This window comes from Hyperolius riggenbachi, chromosome 2, assembly GCF_040937935.1.
Source record: "Hyperolius riggenbachi isolate aHypRig1 chromosome 2, aHypRig1.pri, whole genome shotgun sequence".
NCBI classification, from domain to species: Eukaryota; Metazoa; Chordata; class Amphibia; order Anura; family Hyperoliidae; genus Hyperolius; species Hyperolius riggenbachi.
In genome coordinates, this window is record NC_090647.1 from 547,812,738 (window position 1) to 547,835,527 (window position 22,790).

Consider the following 22,790-nt stretch of genomic DNA (forward strand, 5'->3'; position numbering starts at 1 on the left):
TGGCGGTTATGTCTTCCTGTCTTCCCCAATCAGCGATTGTAGCAACACTCAAAAGAAAATACACTGTACCATGTGACTTGCTCAGGGCAGTGGGAGCTAATTACTAAGGTGAAGTGATGGGTGTGGTGGAGGGGAGGGGCCCAGAGGCCAGCCAGGCAGAAACCAGAGAGGTGAAGGTGAGTCCTGGCTGCTGATTGGCGGATACCTGTGTGTGCCTGCCAGGAAGAGAAAGAAGGAGTAGGGAGGGGACAGTTTGGTTGGAGTGTTTTCTTGGGTTCGCCGAACTTGTGATAATCTTGTCATTTGGTCATCTTTCTTCTGGGGGGCTGCAGGAGCTGAGATCACAGAGCCCACCATGGAAACTGGAGGACAAATCACTGTTCTGCTGTGTGCAGGTGAGTGGTTTCTCTGCCAGGAGGGCAGACCCCCTTCCCTCCCTCCCACACCTGACTCAGGTTACACTGATACCAAGTTACAGCCCTGGGAGGGAGTCAGAGGCTATCTCTGCTGATGTTTGCCTGCTGACTAAATGCTGATACTCCCTTATCACCGCTTATATTGTTAGGATATAGATTAAAGAGTCAATCACCGAAGATTATATGTATATTCGCTTGAGTTGCTACTTTAGCGTAGGAAACGTGAAAAGTATTGATTCCCACTATTGCTATATGATTTTCTGTAAATCGCAATTGCTTTTTGAAATTTTACCTGCGATTGTGCTTGATGTTAAAAGATAAATGCAAAAGTACATAACAAAATTTATGAAAAATCGTTTGTTTTCCTTTTGAGATTGCTAGTGGAGCAGGAACCCACTAGGAATTGCAATCGCTTGCATTTTATAAGCGTGTTTTTTTTTTTTTTTTTTTTTCTTTTTTTTTTCTATTAACTTAAAAAAAAAGTGTTAGCTTTTTGCCAGCGATTTTAGGGATTTCATATCTGATTGGCCTTTTCAAATTTGTGGGTACTTCTTGCACTTTCAAATCACATACAAAGCGCTATGTGTCGTGATTTGACATACTTTGCGTTAGAGTGCAAATGCTCCCAAAATGCTGCATGTCCTGCAATTGTTCCATTGGGTTCCTTATAATTCACTTACATTGGCAAAGCTTTTATGGCAATCCAAAACCGCTGCCAAGAGCACTCAATTGGGTAAAAGCCCTCTTTTTGTTTTCCCTCTTACGCTGGATACACACCGTGCGTTTCTGCGTTCGTTGCGTCCGTCGATACACATCGATTCGATTACTTCTGACATGTCCGATTCACGTTTCGATGGATTGTTAGGTCGATTTGCCATACTTTACATGGCAATCGACCTAAAAATCATCGAAATGCGTTCGGAAATTCGACGCGGAAACGCATGGTGTGTATTCAGCATTACTCTCTCCTATATGATAAGCGTAATCTCTCTTATCTTGAACTGGTTCTCCGTATGTGACTATAATCAAATTCGGAAAGATAATGATGAATTGCTTGATTTATTGCTGTAACAAATCTTAAATCGGGTCTGGTTCAACCTAGGTGAATCCTGCTTCTAGTAGAGCAAAAATATCTCAGTGACATTCATGCTCATTGAGGCCCGGTGCACACCAAAACCCGCTAGCAGATCTGCAAAATGCTAGCGGATCTTGAAACGCTTTTTCTTCTTTTTCTGTAGCGTTTCAGCTAGCATTTTGCGGTTTTGGGAAGCGGTTTTGGTGTAGTAGATTTCATATATTGTTACAGTAAAGCTGTTACTGAACAGCTTCTGTAACAGAAACGCCTGCAAAACCGCTCTGAACTACCGTTTTTCAGAGCGGTTTGCGTTTTTCCTATACTTTACATTGGAGGCAGAAACGCCTCCGCAATCCAAAAAATGTCTCACCCCGGGAGTATGCATTTTAGCAAAACGCCTCCCGCTCTGGTGTGACCCACCCCATTGAGATACATTGACCAAGCGTATCCGCAGCCGCAAGCGGCTGCAAAAACTCCAAGAAACCCGCTCGGTGTGCACCAGCCCTTTTTTTAATTGAATCAGATATCTACTCACCCCCAACTTGCTGATTGATTTCTGATGGTTCATCAATAAAAAGTAAACCAATACTGGCAGTACATTTTTACATCTTGTAGCACTTTGAGTAGTATCAGCCATGAAAGAGAGAAGCAAATTATCTTGTAACTTGAATTTTTTGGGGTACTATTCCATTAGCCGGGCGCAACTGAGCTAAGTAATGTACCGATTCATGTTTTTACTGGCCGTCTCGCTGCGGACAAATGTATCAAAAGTGAGTTAATTTAATTAAAGTAAGCTGGTGGCAATGTAACAGATGAAGCCTCCAGCTTCGGCTCTGCCTCCTCACCTCCCCCTGGCTCTCTCTCTCCTATAGAACACTGGCAGCCGGGGGACACGCGTATCCCCGAGAGTCGTTCGTCGCAAGAAACAAGCAGAGCGGGAGGCTCAGCATCAAAAAAGGAAAACAGTTGATATAGTATATACTGTTTTAATGGTGTTTTCAATTGTTAGTTAAATCACCATTTGTATCAAAAATTGTGACATTCAAAAGGTAGGTACAAAACATCATCATCTGTAGAAAAATTGTCATGTGCAAACATCTTGTGCGTTCAAACAGTTGCAAGAGGACCACTGGATGGATCAACCTCGGAAGAAGCACCGCCGTGCGAAACGGCCAGCAGGCTATCGTTTTTGCCCTGCACCCACCACCGCCACCCTCTGATATGGTAGGACATCCTCCTCTTGCAACTGTCTGAATGCACAAGATGTTTGCACATGATAATTTTTCTACAGATGATGATGTTTTGTACCTACCTTTTGAATGTCACAATTTTTGATACAAATGGTGATTTTACTCACAATTGAAAACACCATTAAAACAGTATATACTATATACTGCAGTGCCTGACTCAACTGTTTTCCTTTTTTGATGCTGATCCCTATGTGTTTTGCAATTTTAGTCATGAGCATGCAGTATCTATATCATCAAGGTGGCTCTTTGAGTATCCGTCCATCATCACTCCCAGTGACACGGCTACAGATCCCGTAGTGCCAGCAACCCTTTACTCCTAGACTAGAGCGGGAGGCTGCAGACATTGCTTCTGCCAGCACCCGCTCTGCAAGAACGAACGGCATTCCCTGCCGCGACCAACGACTCTGGGGGGACGCGCATGTCCCCGGCTGCTGCTATTGCATAGGAGAGAGCAGGGCAGCCATCAGGGGGGACAACTGACACTGCAGTGGGGGGCCCAGGGCTTCTGGGGGCCCTGGCCCCCCAAAAGCGATGGAAGGGCCACATGTGCTGGCTGCAGGCCTGTGGCTAACTAACCAGCACACCGCGTTCCACCACTGAGAGAAGAGTGACATCAGCGCTTGAACGTGGGGAGCAGATGAGTGAGACCGCTACAGCGGATTTTCTATACTGGGGCACCACCTATACCTGGCTGCCTATACTGGGGCACCACCTATACTTGGCTTGTTAACTGGGGCCTACCTGCATTTTGCTAGTATTTGGCTCCACCCACAACATGCCATGGCCACTCCCACTTTTTGCAGCATCACGATGTGCATGCCTCTTTCTTCAGTGTTGGAGCCATGCACATTTTTCGCCCCAGCGCAGTTCACACACGGACACTGGGTGGGGTGGCTAATGGGTGGGTAAAGCAACCAGTGGGGGGGCCCAGGCCTGATGATGTGTGAGGGGGCCTAACATTTCTGATGGCAGCCCTGGGAGAGAGAGCCGAAGCCGTCGGCTTCATCTGTTATTGCCGCCGGCTTAAGTTAATTAAATTAACTCACTTTTGATACATTTGGCCGCAGCGAGACAGCCAGTAATAACAGGAATCTGTACATTACTTAGCTCAGTTGCGCCCGGCTAACGGAATAGTACCTTTTTTGCACTACAGAACTGGGATTGGGCTGGTGATTGATCCATTACAGATTAATCAGCTTGCGTATGGCTAGCTTAGAAATTGTCCCAGGTTCCAGAAATCGTTCCTCCTCCTGTTTCCCAAGTTCAATGCAGCACACAAGTGATAGTGACACGGCTGTTGATGTTTGAGTTAACTTTGTTTGCTCTGTAACGTTTGCACTTCTGGATGTTTGTGCTCAGAAAATAGAAATCCATCATGAGGAAACTGACCGTAATATGGAAACTGATAAAGTACTGGAAGGCATTTAGCAAAGCCATTTTTTGATAACACATCTACAATAAGCTTTATGCTGGGTATACTTGGGTCGATTCTGGCTCTCGATTCTGTGCCCAATCGTTTTGCCCGATCGATTCTCATATCTTCCGCTTTTTTTTTTTTTTTCCCGCTTCAATGACAAATCGAGCAGCAAACCAATCGTACGGTGATCGGACATGTCGGAAATTATCTATCGAGCCATCTTATCAGCTCAGAATTGACCTGTGTATTCCCAGCATTGTATTATTTTCTAGTGACTTATCTCTGTTCTTAAAGTGGATCCGACTATAACAAGTAACTTGTCTATATATCTTCTCTAAAGTTTAGATAGTTTACACAGCAAATCTAGCTGCAAACAGCTTGAATAGAATATGATTCTTTCTTCCTGTGATACGACAGCAGCCATGTTGTTTGTAAACATTACACAGAGGCAGGCTTATCTGCATCTTGAGCAAAAAAACTTAATTCCCCCCCCCCCCCCCCCGCCGCCTCTGAAATTACAGGCTAGTAATACCTCCCCCTCCTCCTGCCCAGACAGAGCTCCCATGAGCCCTTGCTACTGTCTGAAAGTGCCTTGGCTCCCTGAAAACCTGTGGGCGTGGCTTGTTTACTTTTATAAGGAATTAGAGTATAAAAAAAAAAAAGTAGTTGGCTTGAGGAATGCCCTATAAACAATAGGAAAGGAGGACAATTATGCAATGAGTAAAAGTTCACCTTGGTTCCACTTTAAAGTGAGCCTGAAGCATTTTTAAAATTAAAATAACAGATACTTGCCTAAGGGGGAGGTTGGCGGCATGGCTTGGCTCCTGGGTCCCAGGGTTCCCCAACTCTGTCCTCAAGGCCCACCAACAGTGCATGTTTTGCAGGAAACCACAAACATTCACAGGTGAGGTAATTAGTGTCTCAGCAAAGCTCTCTGTGGGTTTCTACAAAAGAGGAAGTTAATCAGCTCTGCGGAGACACTAATTACCTCACCCGTGCATGTTTGTGGTTTCCTGCAAAACATGTACTGTTGATGGGCCTTGAGGACAGGGTTGGGGAACTCTGCTTATAGAGCCTTCCTGTTCCTCTCATGGTCCCTGGTTGCAGTGCTGGCTCCCCCGTTAGCAGTCTCTGACCGATCGGTTGAAGACTGCTCTCTTCCCGCACAGGAGGCTTTGGAAGTCTGCGGGAGCCCTAGTGCTCCTGAAGACAGGCGGCAATGGGCACCGCCATAGGTGCCCATTGAAAAAGCGGCATTGATGGGATATTTGGGCGCCCCATAAATAGCGTGGGGGCATCCTACCAGGTCGCTACAAAGGAAGGGGGAGGGGCTAGGGAGGAACGGAAGTGTCAATGAGGGGCAACTGTACTTTCTTCTTTGGCTAAATACTATGGCTACATTGTGTAGGTAAGCTCTCCTACTACATGGAGTTGGTCAAATCAAAATTGAGGGTGTATACAAGGATTTTTACTCCAATCAAAGCGGGGCTAGAAGGAGAAGAATGCAGGTTGGCGGGAGGAAGGAGAGCACTCGTACAACAATTTCTGACAGTCAACATTTCAGGATCCAATGAAATTATTTCTAATAACAGTCCATTGGCTTTCAATGCTACTCTATTTCTGTGAGCCAAGCTACTTTTAAAGGATACCCAATGTGACATGTAACATGATGAGATAGACATTGGTATGCATAGTGCCTAGCACATAAATAACTATGCTGTGTTCCTTTTTTTTTCTTTCTTTCTCTGCTTGAAAGAGTTAAATATCAGGTATGTAAGTGGCTGACACAGTCCTGACTCAGACAGGAAGTGACTACAGTGTGACCCTCACTGATAAATTCCAACTATAAAACACTTTCCTTACAGAAAATGGCTTCTGAGAGCAGGAAAGAGGTAAAAAGGGGAATTTCTTATCAGTGAGGGTCACACTGTAGTCACTTCCTGTCTGAGTCAGGACTGAGTCAGCCACTTACATACCTGATACTTAACTCTTTCAGGCAGAGAAAGAATAAAAGTAACACAGCATAGATATTTGTGTGCTTGGCACTGTACATACACGTCTATCTCATCATGTCACAGGTCACTTCGGGTATCCTTTAAAGCGGGCCTAAACTCAAAACTTCCTCTCTGCTCTAAAAGATAAGCAACATAAAGAAAATATTATTTTCGTTACAGCTGATATAAATCTGCAGTGTATTTTCTTCCTGCTTTCATGCAAGCAGATATGTTATCCTGTGTTTACAAATTAGCTGCTCTGCCATGGCACAGGAGATTCCTGAATTGACACAACTGAGAGATCAAATTACACTTATGAATAGTCACACATGAATTAGACAGGCTAAACTCTCTAAATACATACAGGGTGCATTTCTCTGTTTTCCTTCTGTCCTGTGCAAGAGTTCAGGTCCACTTTAATATGTGCAGGTTGCTGGATCATGTGATCGCTCATAACCTCCAGGTCAGGACAGTCGGAGTGAATGAGGCCTATCCTGTGTCGCCTGTGTTGCACAGCACTGTGTATACCTCTGTGGTGAATGGATGGTGTGTGACTCCTGTCTCCAGTGACGGCCACGCCTCTTACTCAGTTCAAACTCTTATATACGTCTTCAGCTAACTCCGCCCCTTCTGGAATGCAAATAACCTGGACAAAATAAACTGCTGCAGCCTGCCCAGCGTCCGGCCTGCAGCAATCCGGTCACACCGCCCTCCGTACAAATCTTTACCTAAGGCTGGGAGCGCACTTGTCTGCACAAAACCATGAGTTTTCTGCCATGTGCGTCTCTGAGTTAGGCCAGGGTCACATATGTCCATGCGGCAAACCATCAGTTTTCTGCTATGGGCATTTTTGCGGGTCTTTTCCCCTGCGTTTTTTTATTAACTGCTTGCCAACCACTCCACGCCAATTGGCGTGAACGCAGTGGCAGCCCCAGGGCAACTCCATGCCGATTGGTGTGAATGGCCTTCTATGGGGCTAGCAGGAGAGCGTGCGTGCCGAGGCGCACGCATCTCTGCTCCACTCCGCCTTCAGTCTCCCAGCGGAGACTGTTAGCCGTCTACTAAGGCTGTACACGGCGGTCCCCCTGGGTGACACAGAAGCTATCCGGGCTGATCACTGTGATAGGCTGACGGGGAGGGAGGGAAAAAATAATAAAAAAATTTGGCATTTTTATTTAAAAAAATAAATAAAAAACAAATTGTAAAAAAAATAAACATTGGAGGAGCGATCAGACCCCACCAACATAGAGCTCTGTTGGTGGGGAGAAAAGGGGGGGGGGTCACTTGTGTGCTGAGTTGGGCAACACTGCAGCGAGGCTGCACTAAGTGTGTTTTTGACGTGCACATTTTTTTTCCCAGCAGCTAATGTAATTGATAGAGAAACCAAAAATTTGCAGAATTATCATGCAGAATGTCAGTTTTCCTGCACGTGAAAACTAGTCTATTGGTTAACATCCATTCTCCGTTTTTTTTCTGTGTAGAGAACGCGCACGAAAATAGTCAGTTGTGTTCCATGCCTCATTCTATGCCTGTGCATTTTTTTGACTTTTGGCGTTTTTGTATGCATTATTTTTATGTTTTTAAAGTGAACCTGTGGTGAGAGTAATATGGAAGCTGCCATATTTATTTCCTGTTAACAATACCAGTTTCCTGGCAGCCCTGCTGTTCTGTTTGGCTGCAGCAGTATTTGAATTGCACATCTGAAACAAGCATGCAGGTCTGACAATAATGCAAAGCTGCCCACTGTCCCATCTTCAGAGGGACAGTCCCTCCTTGGGAACTAAATCCCTCTGTCCCTCTTTCTTTCCTATCTGTCCCTCTGTTAGACTTTTAAGTACAGATTTATGTAAAAATGTGTTGTTTTGTTTTTTTTATTGGGGAAAAATGTTTTTTACTCTTGTTTTTGGTTTTGTTTTGTTTTGTTTTTTTGTTTTGTTTAAATGAATAACGATCATAGAGAGGACCAGTATGGTCCGAATGTTAAAACTTTGTTTTTTGCTTCTCAATTCTTTCTGATATGAAGTAGGATGGGATGTGACGGGGGTGTGGTTAGAGATGTGGCAGGGGCATTCCTTAAAGTGTCACTCTTTGGGTATCATTCATAAAGGAGCTGTCGGTACAGGGAATCAGTGCGGGAAAACACCGCTGCCGGTGTTTTAGACTTCTGGGTGGGCATTCATAAAAAAAAAAACATCCAGGTGCGGTGGCAGTGCGGAGATTCCCTGAACTAGGCTGGCGGTAGGCAGGCGGAGACACGGAAGCAGCAGAGTTGATACATTTCTCCATGTTCCGCTCTGCTGCAGCTGCCTGGGAGGTCTGTGTGTCTCCATTCACTTACATTGGTATCGCCACATCAGAGGGAGCGGTACTTCCCGTTCCCGACCTCTCACCGCTTGCGGTGATCTTTATGAATAAACATTTTGCTACATTTGTGCCGATAATCACCGCACAAGGCGGTGATTTATCACTCTGCTCGGTAGTGTCATTTTTTTATGCGGAAAGAGCCTTTATGAATGCTGACTTTGCCGAGTGGTCGGTAAAGTCAGCTGTTTTTAGCATTCCCGCATGCGGAAATGCTTTATGAATGATAGCCTTTATCTCAAAGTTGGGAGGTATGGTAATGTCAGAAACACCTGATATGCTGCATGCTTGTTCAGGGCCCATGGCTAAAAGTATTGGAGGCCGAGGACCAGCAGGACAGCCAGTCAACTGGTATTCTTTAAAAGGAAATAAATATGGCAGCCTCCATATCACTCTCTCACCTCATGTCCACTTTAAATCTGCCATGTTTATGAGGAAAGATACAGTGTAAGGCTCATTTCACTCTGGGCTGGATGCAAAACGATGTCCGTGGTTAAAGCACATCATATGCACTGAATATGCACTGGGCTTCGTGGCACTTGTGTGTTCCTCATACAGGCAGCATCCCGCCACTAGAGTTGGGCCGAACCTCCGATTTTAGGTTCGCGAACCGGGTTCACGAACTTTCGCGGAACGTTCGGTTCGCGTTAAAGTTCGCGAACCGCAATAGACTTCAATGGGGATGCGAACTTTGAAAAAAAAAAATAATTATGCTGGCCACAAAAGTGATGGAAAAGATGTTTCAAGGGGTCTAACACCTGGAGGGGGGCATGGCGGAGTGGGATACACGCCAAAAGTCCCCGGGAAAAATCTGGATTTGACGCAAAGCAGCGTTTTAAGGGCAGAAATCACATTGAATGCTAAATGACAGAACAGGTATACAGTGGCGGGTTGACAGAACAGGTATACAGTGGCGGGTTCACAGAACAGGTATACAGTGGCGGGTCCACTGAACAGAACAGGTATACAGTGGCGGGTTCACAGAACAGGTATGCAGTGGCAGGATCACTGAACACAATAGGTATGCAGTGGCGTGTTCACTAAACAGGTATACAGTGGCGGGTCCACTGAACAGAACAGGTATACAGTGGCGGGTTCACTGAACAGGTATACAGTGGCGGGTCCACTGAACAGAACAGGTATACAGTGGCGGGTTCACAGAACAGGTATGCAGTGGCGGGTTCACTGAACAGGTATACAGTGGCGGGTCCACTGAACAGAACAGGTATACAGTGGCGGGTCCACTGAACAGAACAGGTATACAGTGGCGGGTCCACTGAACAGAACAGGTATACAGTGGCGGGTCCACTGAACAGAACAGGTATACAGTGGCGGGTTCACAGAACAGGTATACAGTGGCGGGTTCACAGAACAGGTATGCAGTGGCGGGTTCACAGAACAGGTATGCAGTGGCGGGTTCACAGAACAGGTATGCAGTGGCGGGTTCACAGAACAGGTATGCAGTGGCAGGATCACTGAACAGGTATGCAGTGGCAGGATCACTGAACAGGTATGCAGTGGCAGGATCACTGAACAGGTATGCAGTGGCAGGATCACTGAACAGGTATGCAGTGGCAGGATCACTGAACAGGTATGCAGTGGCAGGATCACTGAACAGGTATGCAGTGGCAGGATCACAGTACAGGTATGCAGTGGGCTGAGGGCTCACTGAACAGAACAGGTATGCAGTGGCAGGATCACTGAACAGGTATGGAGTGGCAGGATCACAGTACAGGTATGCAGTGGGCTGAGGGCTCACTGAACAGAACAGGTATGCAGTGGCAGGATCACTGAACAGGTATGCAGTGGCAGGATCACAGTACAGGTATGCAGTGGGCTGAGGGCTCACTGAACAGAACAGGTATGCAGCCAGGAAGAAGTTAAGCCTAACTAATCTTTCCCTATATGAGAGACTGCAGCAGCTCGCCCTACTCTCACTAATGCAGGCACACGAGTGGCCGTAATGGCTGCCGCTGCCTGCCTTATATAAGGGGGGGTGGGGCTCCAGGGGCTAGTGTAGCCTAATTGGCTACACTGGGCCTGCTGACTGTGATGTAGAGGGTCAAAGTTGACCCTCAGTGCATTATGGGGCGAACCGAACTTCTTCCGCAAAAGGTTCGCGTGCGGTACGAACCACCTTCGCCGGCGAACCGTTCGGCCCAACTCTACCCGCCACTACATCAGGCACACGGCCGCTGCGGTCATTGCCACGGCGGGGACAGACATCCTGCTGCTGTGACATCATACTCTCAGGTGAAACGCACAGGAATCCAGACCTGGGGGCAGGTGGGGGAGGCTTTCCATGAAACCAGAAAAACCTGACTCATCCGATCTTCTGAAATTCTGCTGCGGGCGAATCGCACGCTGTTCACAAACATTCTGACTAATGCCGTGTTTCTCAGGAGATAACCATTCACATGCTCAGCTCCTGGTCTCTTCTTCACCACATTCCACTCTAATTATTCCAGGAAAAGAATAAACCATTACAGGATAGCTTCAGTCACGGATATGGGGCTGTGCAGCTTTCAGCAGTGCCAAGATGAAATCTGATAGCCCATCACATGTAGCTGTTAAATTTACATCTATCAAGTGCTACGGACATCTCATCCTATGTTGTACTCTGACACCAAACATAGCTTGCATAGCTGCTGATAGAGCAGGTCAGAAACTCCATCCTCCTCTCTAGATTTACATATATAGCGTGTGGCATGAACCTGAACTGGTATTTCCTCCTCTTTCCTGCCCTGGAATATTACATACTGAAGCGGAAAAAAAATAAATATAATAAATTGTTTGTGTACAATGAATCATTATTAGATTATTACGCAAAAAAAGTGGGATCAGCGCATCACCAGGCCGCCTCTGAATGGCCTCAGCTTAGAGATGCGCTGAGCCCCCCCAGAAACTGCAAACGCACCTTGAACCCAAACAGAGGCTCTGCATATACACCAAAGGAAAACTATTAAGTGGGAGCAGCTGACCAGAAATAAATCAATCAAACATAGCAAAGAAATGAACAGCGCTACTTAAAAACAGATGAGTGCTTACCTGCAAAAAAGTGCACACCCCACTCATGGGATTCAAATACACAATGAGCATACACATGACCTGTCTACCACTTGGAGGATGTTAGTTTCACTAACAATTTGCAATTTGTTAGGTACTTGTCCCTCCCACTGTCGAAGTCTTTCCTCCATGGGAGGGGACCTAACACTAACTAAATTCTACCTATGCATATGCATAGCCTGGGCGCGCTACCAGTAAAATTGAGAATTGCGCAAAAAAAGTGGGATCAGCGCATCACCAGGCCGCATCTCTGAGCTGAGGCCATTCAGAGGCGGCCTGGTGATGCGCTGATCCCACTTTTTTTGCGCAATTCTCAATTTTACTGGTAGCGCGCCCAGGCTATGCATATGCATAGGTAGAATTTAGTTAGTGTTAGGTCCCCTCCCATGGAGGAAAGACTTCTTCGACAGTGGGAGGGACAAGTACCTAACAAATTGCAAATTGTTAGTGAAACTAACATCCTCCAAGTGGTAGACAGGTCATGTGTATGCTCATTGTGTATTTGAATCCCATGAGTGGGGTGTGCACTTTTTTGCAGGTAAGCACTCATCTGTTTTTAAGTAGCGCTGTTCATTTCTTTGCTATGTTTTATTAGATTATTAGCAGCAAAGAAAATCTTCTCATATTTTTATTTTCAAGTATATAGTGTTTTTTCTAACATTGCATCATTCTATAATCTGTGCAGGTTACACAACACTCAGCATTCAAAATGATACTTTCAGAGCAGTCTGTGAACTAATGACCTCTGCTCTGGCAGAGAAAAAGAAAATTGTTCACTAACAGTTGATATAATAAGTCAGCCCTCTCCACGACTTTGAAAGTTGTAGAGCTTAATGGCTTTTTTGCATAGAGCTAACAACTGGAGTTTCTTAACTCTTCCTGTACTGGAAACAATTAGACTGATGTATCTGATCTTAATGTTTTATTTCTTAGCTGTACTACACATACAAATCATAATTTATTTTTTCCGCTTCAGTGTCTCTTTAACCACTTTGTCCTCCTTGACGTATAAAAACGTCGAGGACAGGCGCGCTCCCGCGGCCGACCGCGCGCGTGCACGCGCACTCCCGGCCGCGGAGTCGGTAGCCACGGAATCAATGTATCGGGCTAGCGAGCCCGATCATTGATTCCTCTCCCCCGCTGAAAAAGCGACAGCTTCTCTCGGAAGCTTCGCTCTTTCTGAAGCTGTGTCCCTCTAAGCGTACATTGTACGCTTAGAGTGACGTCATGTAAAAAAAATCGAGATTGCCATCTTGCGGCCAAAAAGTAAAACTACAAGTAAATACCCAAAAACATTACAATACACCAATATTTCCCCAAATAAAACACTTTTATATCCCACCCTCCCAAAAATGCCCACATAAAATGTTTAATAAAAAAAAAAAAAAAAAACATTACTATATAAAAAAAAAAAAAAAAAAAAAATATATATATATATATCTCTATCTCACACATACACACACACACACACACCTAAGGGTCTAAACTTTTTAAATATCTATGTAAAGATGAAATATTTCTCTCTCTTTTTTTTTATAAGCTTGTAAATAGTGATGTATGCAAAACGGAAAAAATGCTCTTATTTCCAAATAAAATATTGTCGCGATACATTGTGATAGGGACATAATTTAAATGGTGAAATAACCGTGACAAATGGGCAATAACAATACGTGGGTTTTAATTATGGAGGCATGTATTATTTTAAAACTATAATGGCCGAAAACTGACAAATAATGAATTTATGAATTTTTTCATTTTTTTTTATTCTTCCTGTTAAAATGCATTTACAGTAAAGTGGCTCTTAGCAAAATGTACCCCCCAAAGAAAGCCTAATTGGTGGCGGAAAAAACAAGATATAGATCAGTTCATTGTGATAAGTAATGATAAAGTTATAGGCTAATGAATGGGAGGTGAACATTGCTCGGATGCATAAAGTGAAAAGGACTGAGATGTTAAGTGGTTAAAGCGTAAGAGTGAAATCGCAGCTGGGAGATTTGGGCGCAAGATACAGCCGGTATATAGCTTATCCTGCTCCTGCGCAAGTCCCGGTGGCGTTAATTACTATTCCACCTCCAGGTCCACGTGGATGGTGGGGAATAATGTAATTCGGCTTCTAGATATTGCTGATGGCCGAATTACAGTGTTTTAAAAGTAACTTCAGCTCCGTCTTCTGCCGGCACCGAAGTTACTCACTGTGCGCCGCTATAGCTGCAATTCCTAATACGGTCTATGGTGGCGTGATCCTTATTAAAAGCCAGGATTAGTGTCAAGGAAGTTATTTATTGGGTAATGGGCACCGTAATTTCACTTCCTTGCTGCTAATCACAGCTTTTACTATTGCTGCCTATGGTGGCAGGGGGCGTAGCTAAGATTAGACAGTGGGGGTGGAGTGGTTAGTTAGGCACCAGATGGGGTCTCTAGGGTTAGGCATTGGTAGAGGAAGGGTTAAATAGGTAGGTGCATGCAGTATAGGTCAGATAGGTGGATACCCCTCAGTATAGGTTAGATAGGCAGGAGGGTGGGCATAGTGGCGGGGGAGCAGTCAGAGCAACATTTCAACTCTCCTGCCTTGATCCTGCACACAGCTTCTATCTTCATCCTGTGTGCAGGATCAAGGCAGGAGAGTTGAAACTTCACTCTGTACCGCAGCTAGGTCCACCCTCCTGCCGCTCCGCCTGGCGTCCCGTGCGGCCACACCACCTGCACGCCTGCCTGCCCCCAGCAGCAGAGTGAGGCCCCCCACAGTGTGAGGTTCCAAGCGGGGGTGTGGCTTGCCTGTATGCTGGCAGTGCCCCTGGTGCAGAGAGTGCCCTGCCTGGGATTCAAACCGGGGACCTGGTTGCCTTTTAACATAATTTTATTTTTTTTCACCCCTTTTTTTTTTTTTTTTTTTTTTTTTTTTTTTTTTTCTTCTCCATCCCCCCCCCCTCCCCCCCCCCCCCCCCCCCCCCCCCCCTTCCCCCTGACCTTGCTTAGTTGAGTTGCAGTTGGCGTTGGCTAGTCCTGACATGCACCGTGTGAGCTTTGCTGAAAGGCATTCTCACATTCCTCCAGTTGCACATACAGGGTTATATAGCTATTATCCACCTCTTCCAGCAGCGAGGCTCCGCCCCCTGCCACATTATTAGCTAGTGAAAGGGAAACTTCATAAAGTGACTTCTTTTCTGTCCAGGTTGATTGGAGTCTCGTTGGCCATACATGATATGCTTCCTGGCACATGGGGCATCCTGGTCATGGGGATCTGCATGGGGGAAAGGGTCAGTGACGTTAAAGGGGGGTGGGGGGGGCCCTATCAACATTTTTTTCAAGGGGCTGGGTGTCCATGATTCGAGCTGATGCCCCAGGTGTTGTCCTTGCATAGCTCTTAACTGTCCCTCTTTTGGAGGGACAGTCCCTCTTTGGGAACCCTGTCCCTCTTTCTTACTCATCATCATGCATCCCTCTTTCGGGACTCCTATGCAGAAATATGTAAATATATGTATTTTTCTACGGAAAAACTGTTAATCTACTCTAAATGTTATTTATATACTTTAAATTGATATATTTATTTTCAAATGTTGACGAGAGTAGTGTGATGCACACCCAGGGCCGGATTTCTGGAAAGGCCACAAAGACCACGGCCTAGGGCGATAAAATCAGATAAGATAAGAAGGGCGGCATGACTTGGAGAGAGAAGAGGTCATATGTCAAAATTAATCACCTCTTCTGGTCCCGCAGCGCAGCCAGCCAGCGCCCTGCTCTGCACTAATAGCTGAATTCCAGAGTTCCCCAATTCCAGCAAGTCTCTCTCTCTCAATCAACATCTGCTATCACCTCATCTGATGATCAATTCCTCTTATCATGATCATACAAGTTGATGTGAGAAATACCAGGGATTTACATTACAAAGCAGATAGAACTAAGTTCCGCTGAGTTTTAATGCAGGCATTCAAAGACATCAGTGAACCCTGCTAATTTCTTCACTTTCTCCTTTACAGTTTTGACACTGACCCCAGCAGCTGTTAATTACACTTTCTTATCTCTAGTCTACTTAAATTTATGGCTTTAGGTTTTTTTTTTCTTCCTAGCCAGCAGTGGTCTCAGTTAACTCTTTCCTGACTCATTTTCTGTTCCTACCATCTATAAGAGGAATAAAAATGCTGTTTGCTTTACTTTCATTGCTAAACTGTCACTGTCACCTGAGCTGTTACTACCTCTATGCTAGTCTGTATAGTTTGGCATCCTTCTCCTTTCCTGTAGCAGTAAAGCATTGTACCATTTTAGCCACAGCGAAAGCAGAGAGTTTTGAATGAGGATGATACCATTTATTGGCTTAAAAGAAAAAAAAGTAATCTTTCCGTGAATAAGCCTCCTTAAGACTTTGTTCCTGTATACTGTCAATATGTTAGAGCAAACCACCATATGTACTTTCAACATTCAAAAGAGATACATAGATTTTTCAAATATAAATAAATATCATTCAGATGCTTTAAAGTGGAGCTGAACTCTTGTACAGGACAGAAGGAAAACATAGAAAAATCTACCTTGTATTTTTTTAGAGAGCCTGTGTAATTCCCCCTCATCTGTGTCTAATCTGACGTTGTAATTTGATCTCTCCTGTGTCCCCTGACTGCCACAACATCTAAGCTAATTTGAAAGCACAGGATGTTAACAATATGTCTGCTTCCATGAAAGCAGGAAGTAGACACTGCCGATTGATTGCAGGATTTGTATCAGCGGTAACAAAGAAATGTTTTTTTTAAAGGTTATTATGTTATTGTGTATCTTTTGAAGCAGAGAGGAAGTTCTGAGTTCAGGTCCGCTCTAATTACAACCAAACATCCAAAGTGGGTATTGACAGGATGTTTGCTACTTACCTGTTCTTTGTTTCTCTCCATTGAGCTGTCCTGTCACCTGTTTGTGGCTATTACTGCAGCCAGTCGCACAGAGGACAAAGAAGCAGCGCATGCTCTGGCCACTCACGCTCCCTGTCACCTGTTTGTGGCTCGGACTGCAGCCAGTCTCACAGAGGACAAAGAAGCAGCGCATGCTCTGGCCACTCACGCTCCCTGTTACCTGTTTGTGGCTATGACTGCAGCCAGTCGCACAGAGGACAAAGAAGCAGCGCATGCTCTGGCCACTCGTGCTCCCTGTCACCTGTTTGTGGCTCTGACTGCAGCCAGTCTCACAGAGGACAAAGAAGCAGCGCATGCTCTGGCTAGTGTTGGACGAACACCTAGATGTTCGAACGTTCGCCGAACATCGCCGCGATGTTCGGGTGTTCGACTCGAACTCCGAACATAATGGAAGTCAATGGGGACCCGAACTTTCGTGCTTTGTAAAGCTTCCTTACATGCTACATACCCAAAATTTGCAGGGTATGTGCACCTTGGGAGTGGGTACAAGAGGAAAAAAAATTTAGCAAAAAGAGCTTATAGTTTTTGAGAAAATCGATTTTAAAGTTTCAAAGGGAAAACTGTCTTTTAAATGCGGGAAATGTCTGTTTTCTTTGCACAGGTAACATGCTTTTTGTCGGCATGCAGTCATAAATGTAATACATATAAAAGGTTCCAGGAAAAGGGACCGGTAACGCTAACCCAGCAGCAGCACACGTGATGGAACAGGAGGAGGGTGGCGCAGGAGGAGAAGGCCACGCTTTGAGACACAACAACCCAGGCCTTGCATGAGGACAAGAAGCGTGCGGATAGCAATTTGCATTTTGTCGCCATGCAGTCATAAATTTAATACAGATGAGAGGTTCAATAAACAGGGACCGGAAACGCTAACCCATCACAGATGTTCATTGTTCATGTTACTTGGTTGGGGTCCGGGAGTGTTGCGTAGTCGTTTCCAATCCAGAATTGATTCATTTTAATTTGAGTCAGACGGTCTGGATTTTCTGTGGAGAGGCGGATACGCCGATCTGTGACGATGCTTCCGGCAGCACTGAAACAGCGCTCCGACATAACGCTGGCTGCCGGGCAAGCCAGCACCTCTATTGCGTACATTGCCAGTTTGTGCCAGGTGTCTAGCTTCGATACCCAATAGTTTAAGGGTGCAGATGGATTGTTCAACACAGCTATGCCATCTGACATGTAGTCCTTGACCATATTCTCCAGGCGATCGGTGTTGGAGGTGGATCTGCACGCTTGCTGTTCTGTGTGCTGCTGCATGGGTGTCAGAAAATTTTCCCACTCCAAGGACACTGCCGATACCATTCCCTTTTGGGCACTAGCTGCGGCTTGTGTTTGCTGCCCTCCTGGTCGTCCTGGGTTTGCGGAAGTCAGTCTGTCGGCGTACAACTGGCTAGAGGAGGGGGAGGATGTCAATCTCCTCTCTAAAGTCTCCACAAGGGCTTGCTGGTATTCTTCCATTTTGACCTGTCGGACTCTTTCTTCAAGCAGTTTTGGAACATTGTGTTTGTACCGTGGATCCAGAAGGGTATAAACCCAGTAATTGGTGTTGTCCAGAATGTGCACAATGCGTGGGTCGCATTCAATGCAGTCTTAGGCCGAAGAGGTCATAGCCTAGGGTCACAAAAACCTGAATATTTGGGCTATTTTAATGGTAGTGATGGTGACGTACATAAATCTCAGCCATGGCCGTTAGCAGCGTCTGACTTTCACGAAATGTCTCATGCAGGTAGAAGACATATTGTTAGACTTGGATTCCAAAGATTGGGTCCCTACATCTCTGCAAACCAGAGTTACAGGGGTCCAAAATTGGTAAAATCCCCCATAGGCTTTCATTGGGCCTACTATTTACCGTTCCAAAATCTCACACCATTTCAAAGGGCAATGGCTCAGCAGTGGCAAAACTCACCAGTCATGATCCCCCTAAGGGTCCCTACAATGCTAGAAAATTTGGTACTGCTGAGCCATTGCCCTTTGAAAAGATGTGAGATTTTGGAAAGTGAAATAGGGAGGCAATGAAAGTCTATGGGGGATTTTACCAATTTTTGACCCCTGTAACTCTGGTTTGCAGAGATGTAGGGACCCCATCTTTGGAATCCAAGTCTAACAATATGTCTTCTACCTGCATGAGACATTTCGTGAAATTCAGACGTTGCTAACGGCCATGGCTGAGATTTATGTACGTCACCATCACTACCATAGAAATAGCCCAAATAAACAGGTTTTTGTGACCCTAGGCTATGACCTCTTCGGCCTAGGACTGCATTGAATGCGACCCACGCATTGTGCGCATTCTGGACAACACCAATTACTGGGTTTATACCCTTCTGGATCCACGGTACAAACACAATGTTCCAAAACTGCTTGAAGAAAGAGTCCGACAGGTCAAAATGGAAGAATACCAGCAGGCCCTTGTGGAGACTTTAGAGAGGAGATTGACATCCTCCCCCTCCTCTAGCCAGTTGTACGCCGACAGACTGACTTCCGCAAACCCAGGACGACCAGGAGGGCAGCAAACACAAGCCGCAGCTAGTGCCCAAAAGGGAATGGTATCGGCAGTGTCCTTGGAGTGGGAAAATTTTCTGACACCCATGCAGCAGCACACAGAACAGCAAGCGTGCAGATCCACCTCCAACACCGATCGCCTGGAGAAGATGGTCAAGGACTACATGTCAGATGGCATAGCTGTGTTGAACAATCCATCTGCACCCTTCAACTATTGGGTATCGAAGCTAGACACCTGACACAAACTGGCAATGTACGCAATAGAGGTGCTGGCTTGCCCGGCAGCCAGCGTTATGTCGGAACGCTGTTTCAGTGCTGCCGGAGGCATCGTCACAGATCGGCGTATCCGCCTCTCCACAGAAAATGCAGACCGTCTGACTCAAATTAAAATGAATCAATCCTGGATTGGAAACGACTACGCAACACTCCCGGACCCCAACCAAGTAACATGAACAATGAACATCTGTGATGGGTTAGCGTTTCCGGTCCCTGTTTATTGAACCTCTCATCTGTATTACATTTATGACTGCATGGCGACAAAACGCAAATTGCTATCCGCACGCTTCTTGTCCTCATGCAAGGCCTGGGTTGTTGTGTCTCAAAGCGTGGCCTTCTCCTCCTGCGCCACCCTCCTCCTGTTCCATCACGTGTGCTGCTGCTGGGTTAGCGTTACCGGTCCCTTTTCCTGGAACCTCTTATATGTATTACATTTATGACTGCATGCCGACAAAAGCATGTTACCTGTGCAAAGAAAACAGACATTTCCCGCATTTAAAAGACAGTTTTCCCTTTGAAACTTTAAAATCGATTTTCTCAAAAACTATAAGCTCTTTTTGCTAATTTTTTTTTTTCCTCTTGTACCCACTCCCAAGGTGCACATACCCTGTAAATTTGGGGTATGTAGCATATAAGGAGGCTTTACAAAGCACGAAAGTTCGGGTCCCCATTGACTTCCATTATGTTCGGAGTTCGGCTCGAACACCCGAACATCGCGGCCATGTTCGGCCCGAACCCGAACATCTAGATGTTCGCTCAACACTACACGTGACCCGTTCGGCCAATCACAGCGCTAGCCGAACGTTCGGGTAACGATCGGCCATGCGCTCTTAGTTCGGCCATATGGCCGAACAGTTTGGCCGAACACCATCAGGTGTTCGGCCGAACATCACCCGAACAGGGTGATGTTTTGCAGAACCCGAACAGTGGCGAACACTGTTCGCCCAACACTAGCTCTGGCCACTCACGCTCCCTGTTACCTGTTTGTGGCTATGACTGCAGCCAGTCTCACAGAGGACAAAGAAGCAGCGCATGCTCTGGCCACTCGCGCTCCCTGTTACCTGTTTGTGGCTATGACTGCAGCCAGTCGCACAGAGGACAAAGAAGCAGCGCATGCTCTGGCCACTCGCGCTCCCTGTTACCTGTTTGTGGCTATGACTGCAGCCAGTCTCACAGAGGACAAAGAAGCAGCGCATGCTCTGGCCACTTGCGACTTGCGCAAGTTTTCTGCTCCTGCCCAGATGTGCACAGCAACCAACGCCAGTATAGTGTTATGCATTCTTGACAAGTACATATATCAGCGTCATTTCTCAAGTATGCATTCCCAGAACACTATTGGCTGCTGTGCACTTTCGGGCAGGAGCACAAATAGCAGGAATTATTGAGCAGACAGAGCATCCTCTGATTCTTGGCTGAATGGGAGGCAGAGCAGCACAACTGAAATGAGCCCATTCAAACCAATGATCGATAGTCAGTGTTGGTCAGAATGTTTTTTGGTAGTGGTGGTGGGGGGGGGGGGGGGGGGCCGGTGACAGCAGGCCTAGGGCACTGGAAAGTACAAATCCGGCCTTGTGCACACCTCTCGCTGCCAGTGTAGGATGTGCCTAGGCTCCGTCCAGCAGTACTCCAGACAAATGGATGGTGCCGGCCTGCTTTCTTCTACAACTTCTTTTCAAATGTTAATATGAAGGAAAATGAACCAGGATCGAAAGGAACAGTGTGATTTGAATTATAAAACCTATTTTTCTTATGAAATCTTTATGGTGTGCATGGGGGTGTATACTAAGCGTCCCTTTTTTTTTTTTTTTTTTTTTTTTTTTTTTTTTATCTCAAAATGTTGGGAGGTATGTCCTTCCACCCCACCTCCCCTCCAAGATGTCAAGTACTGCCACTGCTTTCCCATTACCCCCTATTTGAGCGAGCAGTCGGGACCAGGTCCTCCAGCACCCAAGGCTGAGACACCAAAGTGCGCCCCTCCATCCCTTCCACCCCAGCCGTCACACACTGATTGCTATTAGACTAAGAGGACCCTCCCTCCCCAGCCATCACACACTGATTGCTATTAGAGTGATGCTGGGAATACACGGCTCGATTCTGAGCCATTTAAATGGCTCGCTAGATAATTTCCGACATGTCCGATCTCCCGCCCGATCGTTTTGCCGCTCGATTCCTTATTGGACACAATGGAAAAAGATAAGAAAAACAAGCGGAAGATTAGAGAATCACCTGGGGAATCGAGCATGGAATCGATTGAGCGGCAAAATCGAGCCGTGTATGCCCAGCATTAGAGGCACCCCAGGTCCCCCAACACCTTTAATCTCTAGTTATCTGGCTTGCAGTCACTGCCATGTATCCCATTTTCTTATTTCCCTCTGCTTCAAACACAATGGCCTCAATGCACTAAGCTTTATCAAACGTTTGATTTACCTCATGGGTAAAATCTAATTTTGAATTCACTAAGGTGTTATACTGTATATTTTCTCGAATGTTTTATCGATAAATCGTTCAATAAATAACACCTTAGTGACTTCAAAATGAGATTTTCCCATGAGGTAAATTATCAAATGTTCGGTAAAGTGTTTGATAAAGCTTAGGGAATTGAGGCCAATAGGGGAATGATAGCTGAGTGAGTTGTGTGCCCCCTCCTACACTGCGCCCTGAGGCTGGAGCCTCTCACCTCTGCCTCGGCCCCGCCCTGTGCCACCTCCTTTACTGCGCCCTGAGGCTGGAGCCTCTTTTGCCTCGGCCTGGCCCTGTGAGCATAGGGCCCAACCGTCCCGATCTCGTCGAGACTGTCACGATTTTGGGGGCTCTCCCGCTGTCACGGTATGAGCCCCCCAAGTCCCGGGCAGCAGTGGGTAGTGAGCGTGCGGAAAAAATGATCGAGGCGCCAGCCGCGGGTAAATGGGATGCGTGTATCCCATTACTACCTCCCTCCCTCCCTTGGAATCTGCCCCCCCCCCCCCGTGTCTCCCCCCTGTTTGCAGAGTGCGCAGCTAAGCGGAGCGGGCTGTCAGCTTACCGGTATCCATGGACGCGTACCACCATCTGGCTTCCTGCTTCCTGTGATGTCACAGGAAGCAGATTGAAGCCGGACATCGGTACGTGTCCATGGATACCGGTAAGCTGACAGCCCGCTCCGCTTAGCTGCGCACTCTGCAAACAGGGGGGAGACACAGGGGGGGCCAGATTCCAAGGGAGGGAGGGAGGTAGTAATGGGATACACGCGTCCCGCATCCCATTTACCCGCGGCTGGCGCCTTGATCATTTTTTTTTTCTTGCATTGGCACCCTCCTCCTCACCCACCCACGGACACCCTCCTCATCATCATCATCATATATGGGGGAGACATATGTAAAAATTATTAGGGGATATTATTAATTAAAAAAAATTCAATTTTTTTAATGGTAGGTGTGATGGGGGCGTGGTTAAGGGTGTGGCCTAAGTGTCCCGATTCTTAGATTTAAAATGTTGGGAGGTATGCCTGTGAGCGAGTGTACAAAATAACTTCTCTGCATGGAAACCTAGGGAATTGTGT

General features: G+C 46.2%; 1 protein-coding gene across 2 annotated transcripts in view; it reads left to right on the forward strand.

Annotated features, from left to right (window-relative positions):
* Nucleotides 1–231: 231 nt before the first annotated feature.
* The window catches only part of GPA33 (glycoprotein A33), a 53,241-nt gene continuing 30,682 nt past the window's right edge, over nucleotides 232–22,790 (forward strand). The window contains exon 1 of one of the 2 annotated variants that reach the window (XM_068270832.1): nucleotides 232–395. In XM_068270832.1, the coding sequence (XP_068126933.1) occupies nucleotides 356–395 (40 nt within the window). In that variant the 5' untranslated portion in view covers nucleotides 232–355. Of the gene's footprint in view, nucleotides 396–22,343; nucleotides 22,374–22,790 lie in introns of those variants that run through there. The other variant, XM_068270833.1, reaches the window with a different exon arrangement.